Genomic DNA, 13,733 nt, shown 5'->3' on the forward strand with positions numbered 1-13,733 from the left:
GACAGTGCGCAGAGCCACCTGTCTGTGACTTCATGTAGGAGCCAGACTGGGGACATGCCGTTGCTTCTGGGAGCTGTTTGAGCCTGCACCCCTGACTCCCTCCAATACCCCAACCCCCTGCCCCAGCCCTGATCCCCCTCCTGTCCTCCGAACCCCTTGGTCCTACCCTCTCTCACCCCCAGCCAGAGCCCTCACCCCCAGTTTCGTCAGCATTCATGGCCCACCATACAATTTCCATACCCAGATGTGGCCCTCGGGCCAAAAAGTTTGCCCACCCCGATTTAGCAGCTATATTATACATTATACACTATCTGAATGATATTTAAATTGTATTTTTTTCATTAATACTGAAGAGTTATGTTGCCTCTAACTTGACATCAAGTATTTTGAAAAGTGAGTTAGCAAAGCTGAAATCTTTTCGTGTCAGAAGTAATTGAACTTAAAAATTAAAAACTTGAACTACCTAATAAGATGCTGCAGATCTCAGATACTAACCCTGCAGGAATTTAGAGAAAGTTATGGAAATAAAATATGGAAAATTGGGATAAATTTTGGCTTGGCCAGAAGCTAAAATTCTTTGGACTATTCTTAAGACAGTTTAAACACACATTTGTCTTGAGAAAAGCACAGTCAAGAGCTACTGCTCCAACTTCATTTTGTTTTGATTTGTTTAAATCAGGGGTGGGCATGAATGTAGGGCTGGGGCAAGTGGTTGGAGTGCAGTGTCCAGGAAGGGGCTCAGGGCAAGGGCCTGGGGTGCAGGAGGGGTGCGGGGTATACGAGGGGGCTCAGGGCAGGGGGTTGGGGTGCGGGAGGGGTCTCAGGGTAGGGGGTTGGGGCCTCAGGGCAAGGGGTTGGGTGCAGGAAGGGTGCGGTGGTGGGTTGGGTGCGACGCCGCTTACCTAGAGTGGCTCCAGGGTGGCAGTGGCAGGCATTGGGACCAGGGCAGGCTCCCTGCCTGCCCTGGTCCTGCGCCGCTCCCGAAGCAGTTGGCACCACGTCCCTGCGGCCCCTGGGGAGCAGAGAGCTCCGCGCACTGCCCTCGCCTGCGGGTACCTCCCCCAAAGCTCCCATTGGCCACGGTTCCCCGTTCCCGGCCAATGGGAGCTGCGAGGGGTGGTGCCTGCAGGCGAGGGAAGCGCACAGAGCCCTCTGCCCCCCCACTCCCCTAGGGGCTGCAGGGACTTGGTCGGCGCGTGGCCTGCGGCGCCCCGGGGGTGGCAATCCTACGGACTGGATCCAAAGCCCTGAGTTTGCCCACCTCTGCCCTAGTCAAATGATTTTATTGTTATTAGCAAATGATTTTTTTAAGAGAAAAGCCATACTTCCTTTAAAACTAAATCCTGAGGGTTCAATCAGATGAGATATATAGAAATTAGTGATTCCTGTTGACTGATAAATATTGGCAGTATACAGCAATGGAGTAAAATGGAAAGAAAGGGGACAATACAGCCTTACAGAGAACTTCGTTTTCAAGTGAGTGAGTAGGCTTTGATCAGCCATAGGAAATGAAATACAACTGCTTAGACCCACAGAATATAAGATGAATATTTGCAAATTGTTGCCTGTTTTGAATTCAGCCTCCAGAGACTGAGGCAGCAAGAGAATAAAACAATAAACATATGTTATTAAGGTTTGATTCAAAGCCCATTGAAGTCAATGAGAATCTTTCCACTGATTTCAGAGGGCTTTGGATCATGCCCTTAAAGTAGAATATGTATCCAAAGAGGTTTAATTTGGATTCTGGCCAGCATTCTGCAATTACCTTCAGACAAATCTCTTGGCAAAACAATTCAATCTTAACAGCCAAACAGGAGATTTATCCAAGTTACCAGAAGTACCACCTATCTGAAAAACAAAACTGTGTGGGCATCATCTTGGAACTTTGGAGCCATCCACAGTAGTCTACCCAGATGGAAGAGAGAACATGTACCTTCAATTAGCAACTCAGAAACAACAGTGCAGAGCTGTAGGTTATGTAAAGATGTGGGGTCCAGAAGGATATCACCATTATTGCCACATAATATGTGTATTTGTTTCAATCAGTGATGTACACACACTGAAAACGCACCAAGGATGTCATGTTATCAGTCTTTTCTGAGAGTGAACCTGCTAGAAATAAAAGTTGCGGGGAAATGGAGTGCATATTATACAGGTGAAAAGTAAAACTGAACCATAGAAACAGATAGTCCAATGTGATATTTTCTCCCTCTAGCTTAGATTCAGTTAATCTGAGGCGTCTTTTGTTGCTGTGTCAAGAGTAGGAGGTGATCTGTTTGTCTATCGCTGCTGGTGCCGCATATCAGTTGGAAGCCTTCCTAAATCAATGTGAAAGGAGTAAAATGAAAAGGCTGCTTTCATGCTGTTTTACAAGTGCTGTATTACAAGTCATTAAGGTCTGGGTGGTCTCAGTCAACAGAGAACCTCTCAGATTGTATGTCACACTTCCCTTCAAATTCAGAGTCAATAGATGATTACATTCTGCCTAAAAAAAAGGTGAGACAGAGGCAAATGAATTAAGAAATTATTTGCAGGTACGCACACCTAAACTGGGAAGGAGAACCCATGTAGAATGTCTCTCAACCGTGGTTATTTAAGAATAAACACTCAATCTTCTGAATGCACTGGGGACACAGTAGTCAGAATTCTAATATCAGACCAAATTATCTAATAAAGTATTATTGGGCTACTAAAACTAATCCTGTTAAGTTGGAAACCACCACTTAAAAAAGATCCACGCAACGGTAGGGAGAGCATCACTTACATAACAGAATTTATACAGATTTACTGAATGCTGTAGTTTAGTCTGTCTGTCTTTCTTTCGTCCCAGGAGCCAATCAACCTTTAGAACATGTTGCTATCCTCTATATTTGAAATTTGTGGTTAACTCTTCCATTCAGTCACATTTTGTGATACAAAGGATTCACATATGATGCGTAAGAGGGTGTTAACTACTTTAAGGCTCAGACTTCCTCACACCCGCTGATAGCCACTTACAATGTGTAGTCTTCGCAGGATTCGATATAAACCGACAGAAGTCAGTAAATGTCGTTTCACCTAATACTGAAATCCAATATCCTAATCCTTCGCCCCTTCCCTCTCTCCCCCCCCCATCCTGCAGGGATCAGGTGTCACCAGCCTGAGGCTGTGCAGGGAGTCCTCTGCAGCCCTGCTGTCATGGGAGTGAGGGAACAGGACCCTGACAGCTGGGTTGCAGAGGACTCCCTGTGCTGCTGCAGGGCTGGTGAGACACCCTTCCTGAAGAAGCAAGGTACAGGGAAGGCTGCAGTCTTCGCAGGGAAGAGTAGAGGCCCCCAGCGCTCCCAGCTGGTAAAAGAGCGGGACTGTAGAGGGCTTCCTGCACTGCCACAGGGCCAGTTGATACCCAATCTCTGCAGGTATAAGGTGCAACGAAGGCTGTGGTCTTGGTGAGCAGAGCACAAACCCCCAATCAGGGCTGCAAGAAGGATGAGGATGAGCCCTGGCCTTGGGATAGGCCACCCTGAGGCTGAATGGCTCTCTCCCCGGGCAGGAGTGAGCTCCCTCCTTCCCATAATAGTGAGGCTGCAGAGGGCTCCCTGCATGGCCGCTGAGCAGGTGACACATGTGGGAAAGGCTGTGGCCATTGCAGGCAGAGCAGGGACTGCTGGTCATGGCCTCAAGAAGTCCCTTGCCATGGGGGAGGTTACTCCACTGCTGAATGGTTATTAATAGGCAGAAGGTTTAAAACAAACAGGAAGTACTTCTTCACACAATGCACAGTTAACCTGTGGAACTCATTGCCAGAAGATATTTTGAAGGCCAAAACTGTAATTGGATTCAATAAATAATTAGATAAGATCATGGAGGAGAGGTCCTTCAATGGCTACTAGCCAAGATAGTCAGGGATGCAAGCCTGTGCTCTGGATATCTGTCCGCTTCTGACTGCCAGATGCTGGGACTGGACGACAGGGGATGGATCGCTTGCTAATTGCCTGGTTCTGTTCATTCTCTGTGAAGCATCTGGCATTGGCCACTGTCAGAAGACAGGATACTGGGCTAGATGGACCACTGGTCTGACCCAGTACGGCCATTCATATGTCTTTACGGGGTGACCTCCCCCATGGCTGGGAGCTTGTCCTCTTCCTCCATGCAGTTCTGGCCAAGGGGGTCTGCTCTGCCTCCCACTGTACCTTCCCTCACCTTGCACCGTCAGGGATTGGGTGTTGCTGGCTATGTGGCCATGCAGGGAGTCTTCTTCAGCTCCAGTGTTACAGTCCTGCTCCCTCCCTCTGTGGGAGCCTTCTCCAGGCAAGAACAACTCAGCAGTACAGGGGTTCCTCTTCCTCCTTGCAGTCCTGGCTGGGGGTCTCTGCTTCACAAGGCCTGGACTGCAGCTTCCCTCAGACCTGTTGACAGTGGGGCTGCAGGGGGCTCCCAGCACTGACAACACTGCCCTAATCCCAACCCCTACCCCTTTCCCCCACATACACTTAATTTCCAGCAAATGTAAAAATAAAAATAGTTAAAAATAAAAAAGGCAGACTAAGTTGTTACAATTTATATGCCAAAAAGCTGGGGGGAAAGTGCAAGTTAAAGGTGCTGGGATGGCCTACTTTAACTTACATAATCATGGCTGAGGCAACACCAATTCTTTGCCATATCTCCTCTCCCTTCCAGCAATTCCATGGAGTTTTACTACCAAAGTTAATGTTGACTGGGTCGGCATTTGTTTAGGAGGTTTCCCTTTGGCATTGTGGAATACCACCTGGGAGATGTCTGGTCCAATGGCTGTGTGGAAGCAGAGAAAGAACTGACAGGAAGGGGATGCAATGCATGACAGTTCTTTCTCTGCTTCCACAGCTGTCTGTACATTCTCTGGTTGCACAACTACTATAGGAAGCTAGGAGGGCATATTACCCAGAATTCAGGCACACTCCCATCTTCAGGTAGTTTTGATGATCAGACCCTTTAGTCATTCCTCAGGAGTACAAACCCCACCTTCTAAAGTAGTTGTTCACTGAAAACTCCACCAGGGAAATCTTGCCAAAATTTCTGGTCCTAGGATGGTATTAACATAAATTGCATTTAATGGGAATGTATTTGACAGGTGCCAAGTGAGTGAGTGGTTCTGTCATGTGTTAAATAATTCTAAATCATGGCCTGTTAATACAAAATTTACCACATAAACATTAAATTGAGAAGAAATAAAAATAAAAAATGATAAAAGCAGTGAATTTCATTGTTATTATTCAGAATAGGATGAAATCGTCTTATCTTAAAGACTGTTATGTTCATATATTTATTAAAATATTTCTGTAAAACAAGTTTATATAGTAAAGAAAATATACAAATTAACATTTGAGTTACATAAAGTTTTTGTAAATAGTGGGATGGAACTCAGATTCCTATTGATTGTTTTCAAGTTTATCACAGCCTTTTCTCTTAAATGGCATAATGGCCTAATTGTGATAATAGGCTGTCCTCTGGAATGTCCCAGTTAAGGGAATTCTACAATACTTATTTCAATTCTGAATGGCTAACTTTAATATTATTTTAGTCCGTGCAAGTGCTCAGAATTTAAAAACACCTTTTTGGTTTCTGTTATAAACTTCAGTTTATATTCACTATAATACTTTCTTATTCTTAAAGTGGATCTTTTTGGTCTATACAACCCTATCAGTTTTATGAGTTGTAAATCCCCACAATAATATGATAATTTAGATTATCACAGGGGTCCCTTCTGGTCTTGGAATCTATGAATAAATGTTCATATTTAAACAAAAGTTTTGTTTACTCTTTAAATATAACAGTTTTGAATTTTGTGATTTCTTTGTGAAGTGTTATATTTTATTTACATTTTGAAATCTATAGAAAGCATGGCATTTGAATAGCAAAAAACTGAAGGGCTCCAATAGACCTCTCGAGGAGATTTTCAAAAGTACAAATGGCAATTCAGCATCATTCAAAGTCAATGGAAATTAGGCATCTAACTATTTGTGCTATTTGTGTCTTTGAAAATCTCCCTGAGAGTATTTAATTACATGGGACCTGATCCAACACCCATTTAAGTAAATGGAAAGGCTCTAACTGACTTAAGAATGTTGGACATGTCCCCTTCCACCATTTTTGCCTATATAGAATTAAGTTTTAAAGTGTACCCTTACATAATTTAGCTTTGGGAAAGATAAGTAGTATTTTTAACGTGCCAAGTATGGATTTCATGTGACTACCTCTGAAGTTTTGTTGTAGAGAGAACCCTTTAGATATTGAAACATAAACTGATGCTTTGTATCACATAAAATAAATAAAAAAATAAAATAAAATAATTAATTGATGGCGATATCCTATCTCCTAGAACTGGAAGGGACTTGAAAGGTCAAGTCCAGCCCCCTGCCTTCACTAGCAGGACTAAGTACTGATTTTGCCCCAGATCCCTAAGTCGCCCCCTCAAGGATTGAACTCACAATCCTGGGTTTAGCAGGCAAACTGCTCAAACCACTGAGCTATCCCTCGCCCCACATTGATAATCATGTTTGGTAATAAATCAGGCATTCATTGGGCATATTTGTTACTTTCAAAATTGAAGCTCTATTCCTGCAATTGCTTGAATGCATGTGGATCTGATTGCAGGATTTGAGCCTACGTACCTGAGCCTAAGCGCCTCCTGCAAGAAATCACCTTCAGCGCTCATTAACTGGAAATTGAAGGTGTTCGCTGCTTTGCATAATCACATCTGAGGCCGGAGCAACACTAGAAACTTTTGCATGTAGAGTAATGTCACTTCTGCCAGTACTGCTTATTTTTTGCAGAGACTGGTATTGGCTATATTGGCAAAAGCACTTTTTTGTCTATATAAACTGCATCTCCACTAGGAGGGTTTGCTGGTATAGCTATACGTATAGACAAGGCCTCAGAGAGCTGGGAATGGCTTTCATTTTGTAGATTCTAATGGATAACATGGGTATTTTAACTAGATATACTTCTTCAGGTGGCTTTAACTACTGTCCAAATACACAAAAATAGATAGAAATTATGTTTAATGTTTTGAAGTCTGTTAACATTGTAAATATTTTTATTTTTCTCCTATTTTAGCCAGACAGTGAAATTTCCACTACAGCAGATGATTATAGTTCTGAGGTAAGAATGAAGTAACATTTTACATTTTTTATGTGTCACATTTAAACATTGTGGAATAGTTTTAAATATTTTGTTTAAAAAAAAAAGAGAAAGGAAGTATTAGTTTGAAAATGTTATAAATAACATAAAAATATAACTTTTTTTTTAAGCAGTCACAATTAAACAAGCAGCATGCCAGATAAATAACAGGATAAATACTATACCTAATAAAGTAGTAGGTTTGTAAGCCAATGTAATGGTTTCTTCACTACAACTGCACTTTAATGGTACTGTTCAGAGTTCTGGTTATGCAACCACTTCCCTATGTTAATTTTCTGTGGAGAATTAAACGCCAAGTTGAGTGATTATCTTTAACTTGTAAGTAAAATGAAAACTTGTTCAGAAAATTAGTTAATTTTAAAAAGAAATACCTTGAAATAGTTTGATCCTGTTTACACTGAAGTCATTGTCATCTTGCCATTGAGAGCAGGATTAGGCCCTTAGAGCATTATTAATAATTAACTTCATGTCAATATGCTATTAATTTTCTTATCTCTTGAGGATTCCTCAAAAACTATGATAGTTTCTTTGATCATTAGAGTTTATAATTAAATATGTTACTTTGTATTTATGGTGAGCCTTGTAACATATAGTATTATCCCTGCCAATTCCCAACAATTTCCAGCTCTAACTTTCTCAGTTAACACAAGTAGAAAAATTGTAATATTGTCAATTTGAGAACAATAAATTTGATTCGATATAACACATGCTGGCCAATTTATTACACATACAAAAGCTATGTTAAAATATGATTAAGGTTGCAAAGCCAGTCTCTGAAAAGTTAGAAAATGCCAGAATATAGGGTGCTTGAACAACCTTAATTTGGGCCCCTGGTGCATACGCATTAATTACATGCTCGCATACAGTCTTTTCCCAAGACCCCTGCCTCATTCAGTGCTCATTAAATCAGCAGCTATTCAATATTTTGTTTTATCTTAATTGTTCAATGCTTTATTGCCTTATTTATTGCACACAATTCAAACCCTGCTCTGAATACAGTTATTAATTTCCTCAGGGGCTGTTCCATGGCACTCATCACTATAGTATTTGAGTGCTTCACAAACATTAATTAACTTATCTTAACAACATTGCTGTTAGGTGAGAGGCTATTATTATTCCCATTTTACAGATGGGGAATTCAGGAACAGAGAGATTAAAGTAAAAAGTGTCCACAAATTTTAGGTGCTCAGTCTGAAATGCCTACAACCTATTTTTTCAGTGTACTTAGCTTCATATAGCACTTTATATGTTGATGGCCCTACTCCCACTGACTTCAGTTTGCTGATGTGAGTGTACAGCACTTCTGCAAATCAGAGTATGGGTCTCAAGTTGGGTACACAGAAAATGAGGAACATACAGTTAGGGTATATCTTCACTGCAGAGTTAACTCTGCAGTGATCTTCACTTGAGTTACTCCTCTTGAGTTATCCCAGCTTGAGTGAAAGAGACCACACTGCGAAATAACACTCAAACTACTGTATCCACACCGATGCTGCACTCACTTGTGTGTGACACTCAGACTTTTGGGGATATATCCCATAGTTCTTTGCACTGCAGTAAGCTGAGCCACTCTATGAATTCTTTCCCAGTGATTTGTGAGAGAACTTCTCCATCCTTTCTGGGGATCCAGAGGGAATTGTGGGAAGGCATTGGAGGACCAGCAGTGCTCGAGAGGAGCTAGCCTGCATCCATACTAGTGGTTCTGTTAGACTTCGTAAACTAAGTGTAAATTTTAGCTTATATCCCCTGCCAGGCCAGCCAACTCAAGTTAAAAGCACAACCACACTCAAGGGATTTTGCGTGTGGATGGGACTCAAGCTGGTGGCAGTACTTGAGTTATAACTCAGGTTAACTTTGCAGGGAAGGCAAGCCCTTAGCGAAAAGTTTGGTATAATTGACTTGCCTAGCATCACATAGGAGCTCTTTAGCAACCTTAATGTTCTCTTAATGTGCAAATAACTCTACAGGCCGCGTGTTTGAGACCCCTGGGCTAGAGCATTCTGAATGCGATGGAGTTTTGCAGATTTTATTTTAGCTGTGCAGTTCTAAAAAGCCTCCACTGAACATGTGCAAGTTGAGATTTTAAAAAGCTTATAACATTTGGCCAGATTTTCATGGGAATAGCAAAAGGCACATCCCTGCCACAAAAGCCACCCTCCTGCCAAATGTCAAGTCCCTGCTCCAAAGCATGGGGCGTTCAAGCTTCTCAATGGAACCATAGTAAGGATTTTTTAACATGACAAAACACTATATCTTTCCCTAAATTACTTCTCTGAGATGGCTGAACTGTTTTGACTGAAACATTTCAAAAAAAATTCAGCCTGCAGCTGGCACCCTGGCAGGGCCGGATTAACTCTCCTGTGGGCCCAAGGCTATTAGATTTTGTGGGGCTCCTGTATACAATTCTTTTTCCTAATTTAAAACAAAATGATCACAATTATAACATCGAGGCTATTAGCTCTATACTAAACTTGCCTTTTAATTAACATAAAGCCGTTATGTGATTACATTTCAGTCTTAAAATATATCGAATATAGTTAAATTAATTCAAAATAGCCTAATTCTTACCTTAGAACAGTTGTTATATTAGTTTCTTTCTGGGAGGGAGTTTGGGTGCAGGAGGGGGCTCCAGGCTGGGGCAGAGTGTTGGGGTGCAAGAGAGGGTGAGGGGTGCGGGCTCTGAGAAGGAGTTTGGTGCAGGAGGAGATTCTGACCTGGGACAGGGTGTGGGGTGCAGGCTCCGGCCAGGAGGTGCTTAGCACAGGTGGCTCCTGGACAGTGGCGCAGCAGGGCTCAGGCAGGCTGCCTGCCTGCATGCCATGGCCCCATGCTGTTCCCGGAAGCGGACGGCTGCTGGCACAACTCTGCACACCCCTGCAGCACCCATTGGCCGGGAACCAGACTTGTGGGGACAATGCTGGGAGCAGGGGCAGCGTGCGGGGCCGCAGAGAGTTGCCAGCAGCCCACTGCTTTTGGGAGCAGTGTGGGGCCATGTCATGCAGCCAGCCTGCCTGAGCGCTGCTGAGCTGGGGCACTTCTTAGCCTGGGGCCCTGGGCTGCAGCCCCTAAAGCCCCTGCGTTAATCCGGCCCTGCACCTGGAATGGAAGATTTGAGCCCAAATGGTTAAAGTTTTGCCATGTTAGGTAACTGAAAGCAGGATCTGATAGTGGGAAATGTCAGGCAACCTGGCATATGTGGAGCTGCCAGCTCTGCTTATATTACTTCTGCTGGGTAACCAGTGGCTCCTGTTCCTCTCTACCTGAAGGAAATCCAGGTTATATGCTCTGATTAGAGATTTCATATCTCAGATACCTGGGCACAGCACACTTCTTGTTATATGTTTTGGTGAAGGGTGAGAAATAGGAGAAGATTAAAAGAATCATCAGGAGCTCTGTGTGTGTGTTGAGGAAAGGAGGCAACTCACACACACAGTTTACCATTAAAAAGGAAACAAATACAGTTCTGTGCACAGAACTGACTTTACTATGGTATTTTTATGTTTAGAATGTATACTACAGTGAGATATTTGTACCACACCCATTGAACATGAAGAGCCAGCCTTCAATGCCTCAGAAGCCCAGAGCAGTATGACATGCTCTGACATATGCACAACTGAGAGCCATACAAAAATATAATCAAAACCTCTAGTCTGATGTAAGGAGCAGCTATTGCAGAAAGTGAGAGCAAAAATCCCAAGAAAACATGCAAGTCCTGGGAGATTGAGACATTGAAGGACATTGATGTAATGTCTCATAATTATGGATGAGCATGGGTTAGTTATTTAATATTTAGACTATGGTAGCATCCACCCTGTAGAAGGATAGGTGAAGACACAATCCCTGAGCTGAAGAGTTTAGCCCAGCACCTTGTGGGTCTGTACTCTTTTTTTGGTATTCAAAAGGTTCTCCTTAGTATCTACAGTTAATGTTAGAGATTTTAATAGCAGTATTTTAAATGCCAGAGACCACAGAAGACTAATATTGTAGAATTGTAACCAGATCTAGTTCTGAACTCTACTTTAAAAAAAAATCCCATTTTTCAGCCTCTTTGAAAATGAAAATGCAAAAAAAAACTATGTATGAACTCATTCTTTTCTAGGAACTCTTGTTCTCTTTCCTGTGAGAGGATCCCCCTCCCTTTTCTCATGAAGTAATAATTTTGTTCCAAAACATAAGTAGATAGTGAGAAACTTGTGCATGCAGTTCAAATGGTGGTTGGCTTGCAAAATCGAGCAATGATTGTTAAGATGAAAGGTGTGCAGCTTTTCCATACATTCCTTTTAATTGTTAAAAGTCAGTGAAGTTTTTCACTGTCTGCAGTGAGATCTTGGAACCAGTGTACATGTGTCTTTGGAACTGCATTGAGTTGTCATCAAGCATATACACCTCTACCCCAATATAACGCTGTCCTCAGGAGCCAAAAAACCTTACTGTGTTATAGGTGAAACCGCGTTATATTGAACTTGCTTTGATCTGCCGGAGCGCGCAGCCCCGCCCCCTCGGAGCGCTGCTTTACCACGTTATATCCAAATTTGTGTTATATCGGGTCGCGTTATATCGGGGTAGAGGTGTATTCAGGTCAGCCATAATAACACTTTTAGTAATAAATATGTTTCATTTACGTTAATGAACAACTGCAGCCATCTGTAACATTGAGAATTTTTAAAGGTGAGAGAAAATTAAATTCTGTATACCATAGCATAGACTGGACAAATTTTGTATGGAATTGGAGACTGAATCTTGAACTCAGTTTTGTTTCAGGCATGTAGCGCCTTATGTTTGGAAATGCTAAAAACCTACAATTTAATTTGAAGTTGGTGAGAGCCAGGTGTGCTTGGCAACTCGAACAGGCTGGTGATGAGCTTATTAGTGGTACCCATCTTATTCTTTGCTTCCCTTCTTTCTTCTCATTATTTAAAGAGGCTTCATTTAAAAAAAAAAAATGTTACTTAAACCTTTTCAGTCAGAAATAATGCTAAAAAAATAGTAGTCATGCTTTCAAGTGGAATATTTTTAACTTGTATTATTTAAAAGTTGTTTGTTTTATTATAGCTGGCAAAGTGAGCTTGTTTGTTAGCTAATTCTCTTGGGGAACTGGATAAAGTCCAGTGACAAATAAATATATCCCTCTTTGAGGGACATTGCTCATAATGGCTCCGTCTAATGATAGAGTACAGTTTCCTAAGCAAAGTTGCGGGAAACAGTAACTGCAGATATCAGCATTCTTGTCTTACAGGAATTTTATTATTATAAATGAAGTCTTCTCTTTCCTTCAGTCTCCTGTACAAATCCACAGTTGTGGACATGGTAACCAAATCCAAAATATGAATATATACAGAATATGCTGTTTGTAACAAATTACTTATTTTAAACTAATATGAGACCTTATGTAGCCTTTAGAATTAAATAATGGTGATGATTAGTAATCTAGTCAGGGTTACAGTTCAAATTCAAGACTAAGGGGAAGTTGAGCTTTTCCCAGTAGCAAGCACTGTTTTTTACCTTTCTTGATGCTGCTTCTCCGTAGGTCCAAATATAAACTTGTATTCCATACTTCTACAAGACAAGTACTAAAAGACAGTAGCCAAAACTTCTTTTTCTTTTTTTCAAACCTAAGAAATATTTTTAATCACTGTTGAGGAAGATGAAGAAAATAAGTTTGTTATTGGCAAAACTAATTACATTGTAAACAATAGTCTTTAACCTTAAAATGAAGAAATTTTTCTAATGCACTATATAATGGAAAAATAAATTAAGTAACACAGCCATCACATATTTTTAAAAATCACTGTTAAAGTCTCTGTAGATTTAAAAAGGTTGTGAATCTGTTATTGTTAGGCTTAAGTCTTTATTCTAATTGTTTATATGACACGAACAGGAAATATCTTCTGCCTATCCACAGTTTAAAAATAAGAATGTATGGAAATAGGTTTTGCCAAGGTGATATTATAGTGCTAGAATCTTAGATAAATTCTTTGTAGTAATCAGACTAAAACTTATTGGAGTGCTCAATATGTTGTGATGTTGCTATAATATGTGACAACTAAAAAGCACTAAATTATAAGAGTACAAAAGCTGAGGATTCAGCACTTTGTGTATATTTTCAGAATCAGTGTTTTCTCATTTAGTTTAAAAGAGGGACCCATTAAAAGAGACCGTTAGCAGTTAGCAACATTGCAGGCTGCAAGCAATGTCATCTGCCAGTATTGATATTATAAACTTCTGTGTTCATGGAATAATAATTGGCAATAAAAGTGAAATAATTCCTGAATAAAATGTATATCTTAATCCTTGCATTGAAATAAAGAACTAAAACAAATAAATATGAGTTCTTTTAAAGATGTGGAATAAAAATACATTACCCATTCCAGATGCTTTTATAGAAACTCATATATAATGAAATTAAGGGCTTTGGGGTTTTTTTGTTTTCTGACCTGAAAGTTTCTGTCAGTCAATAATATGCTATTCTTTTATATATTAAAATTTGTCCTACACTGCCAATGCTTTGACATGTAAACTTGATAATTTATATTGGAAAGTAATTTTTTAATTTCTAAACAAATCTTTCTAATAGC

At 40.9% G+C, this 13,733-nt stretch overlaps 1 protein-coding gene across 9 annotated transcripts in view; it reads left to right on the forward strand.

The window, feature by feature from the left end:
* AKAP9 (A-kinase anchoring protein 9) overlaps positions 1 to 13,733 on the forward strand; it is a 205,618-nt gene that overhangs the window by 66,349 nt on the left and 125,536 nt on the right. For all 9 annotated transcript variants that reach the window (XM_005282392.3, XM_042857292.2, XM_042857293.2 and 6 more), the window contains exon 3: positions 7,075 to 7,119. In XM_005282392.3, the coding sequence (XP_005282449.2) occupies positions 7,075 to 7,119 (45 nt within the window). The remainder of the gene's footprint in view (positions 1 to 7,074; positions 7,120 to 13,733) is intronic.

The sequence above is a fragment of the Chrysemys picta genome, chromosome 2 (assembly GCF_011386835.1).
Source record: "Chrysemys picta bellii isolate R12L10 chromosome 2, ASM1138683v2, whole genome shotgun sequence".
In the NCBI taxonomy this organism is placed as follows: Eukaryota; Metazoa; Chordata; order Testudines; family Emydidae; genus Chrysemys; species Chrysemys picta.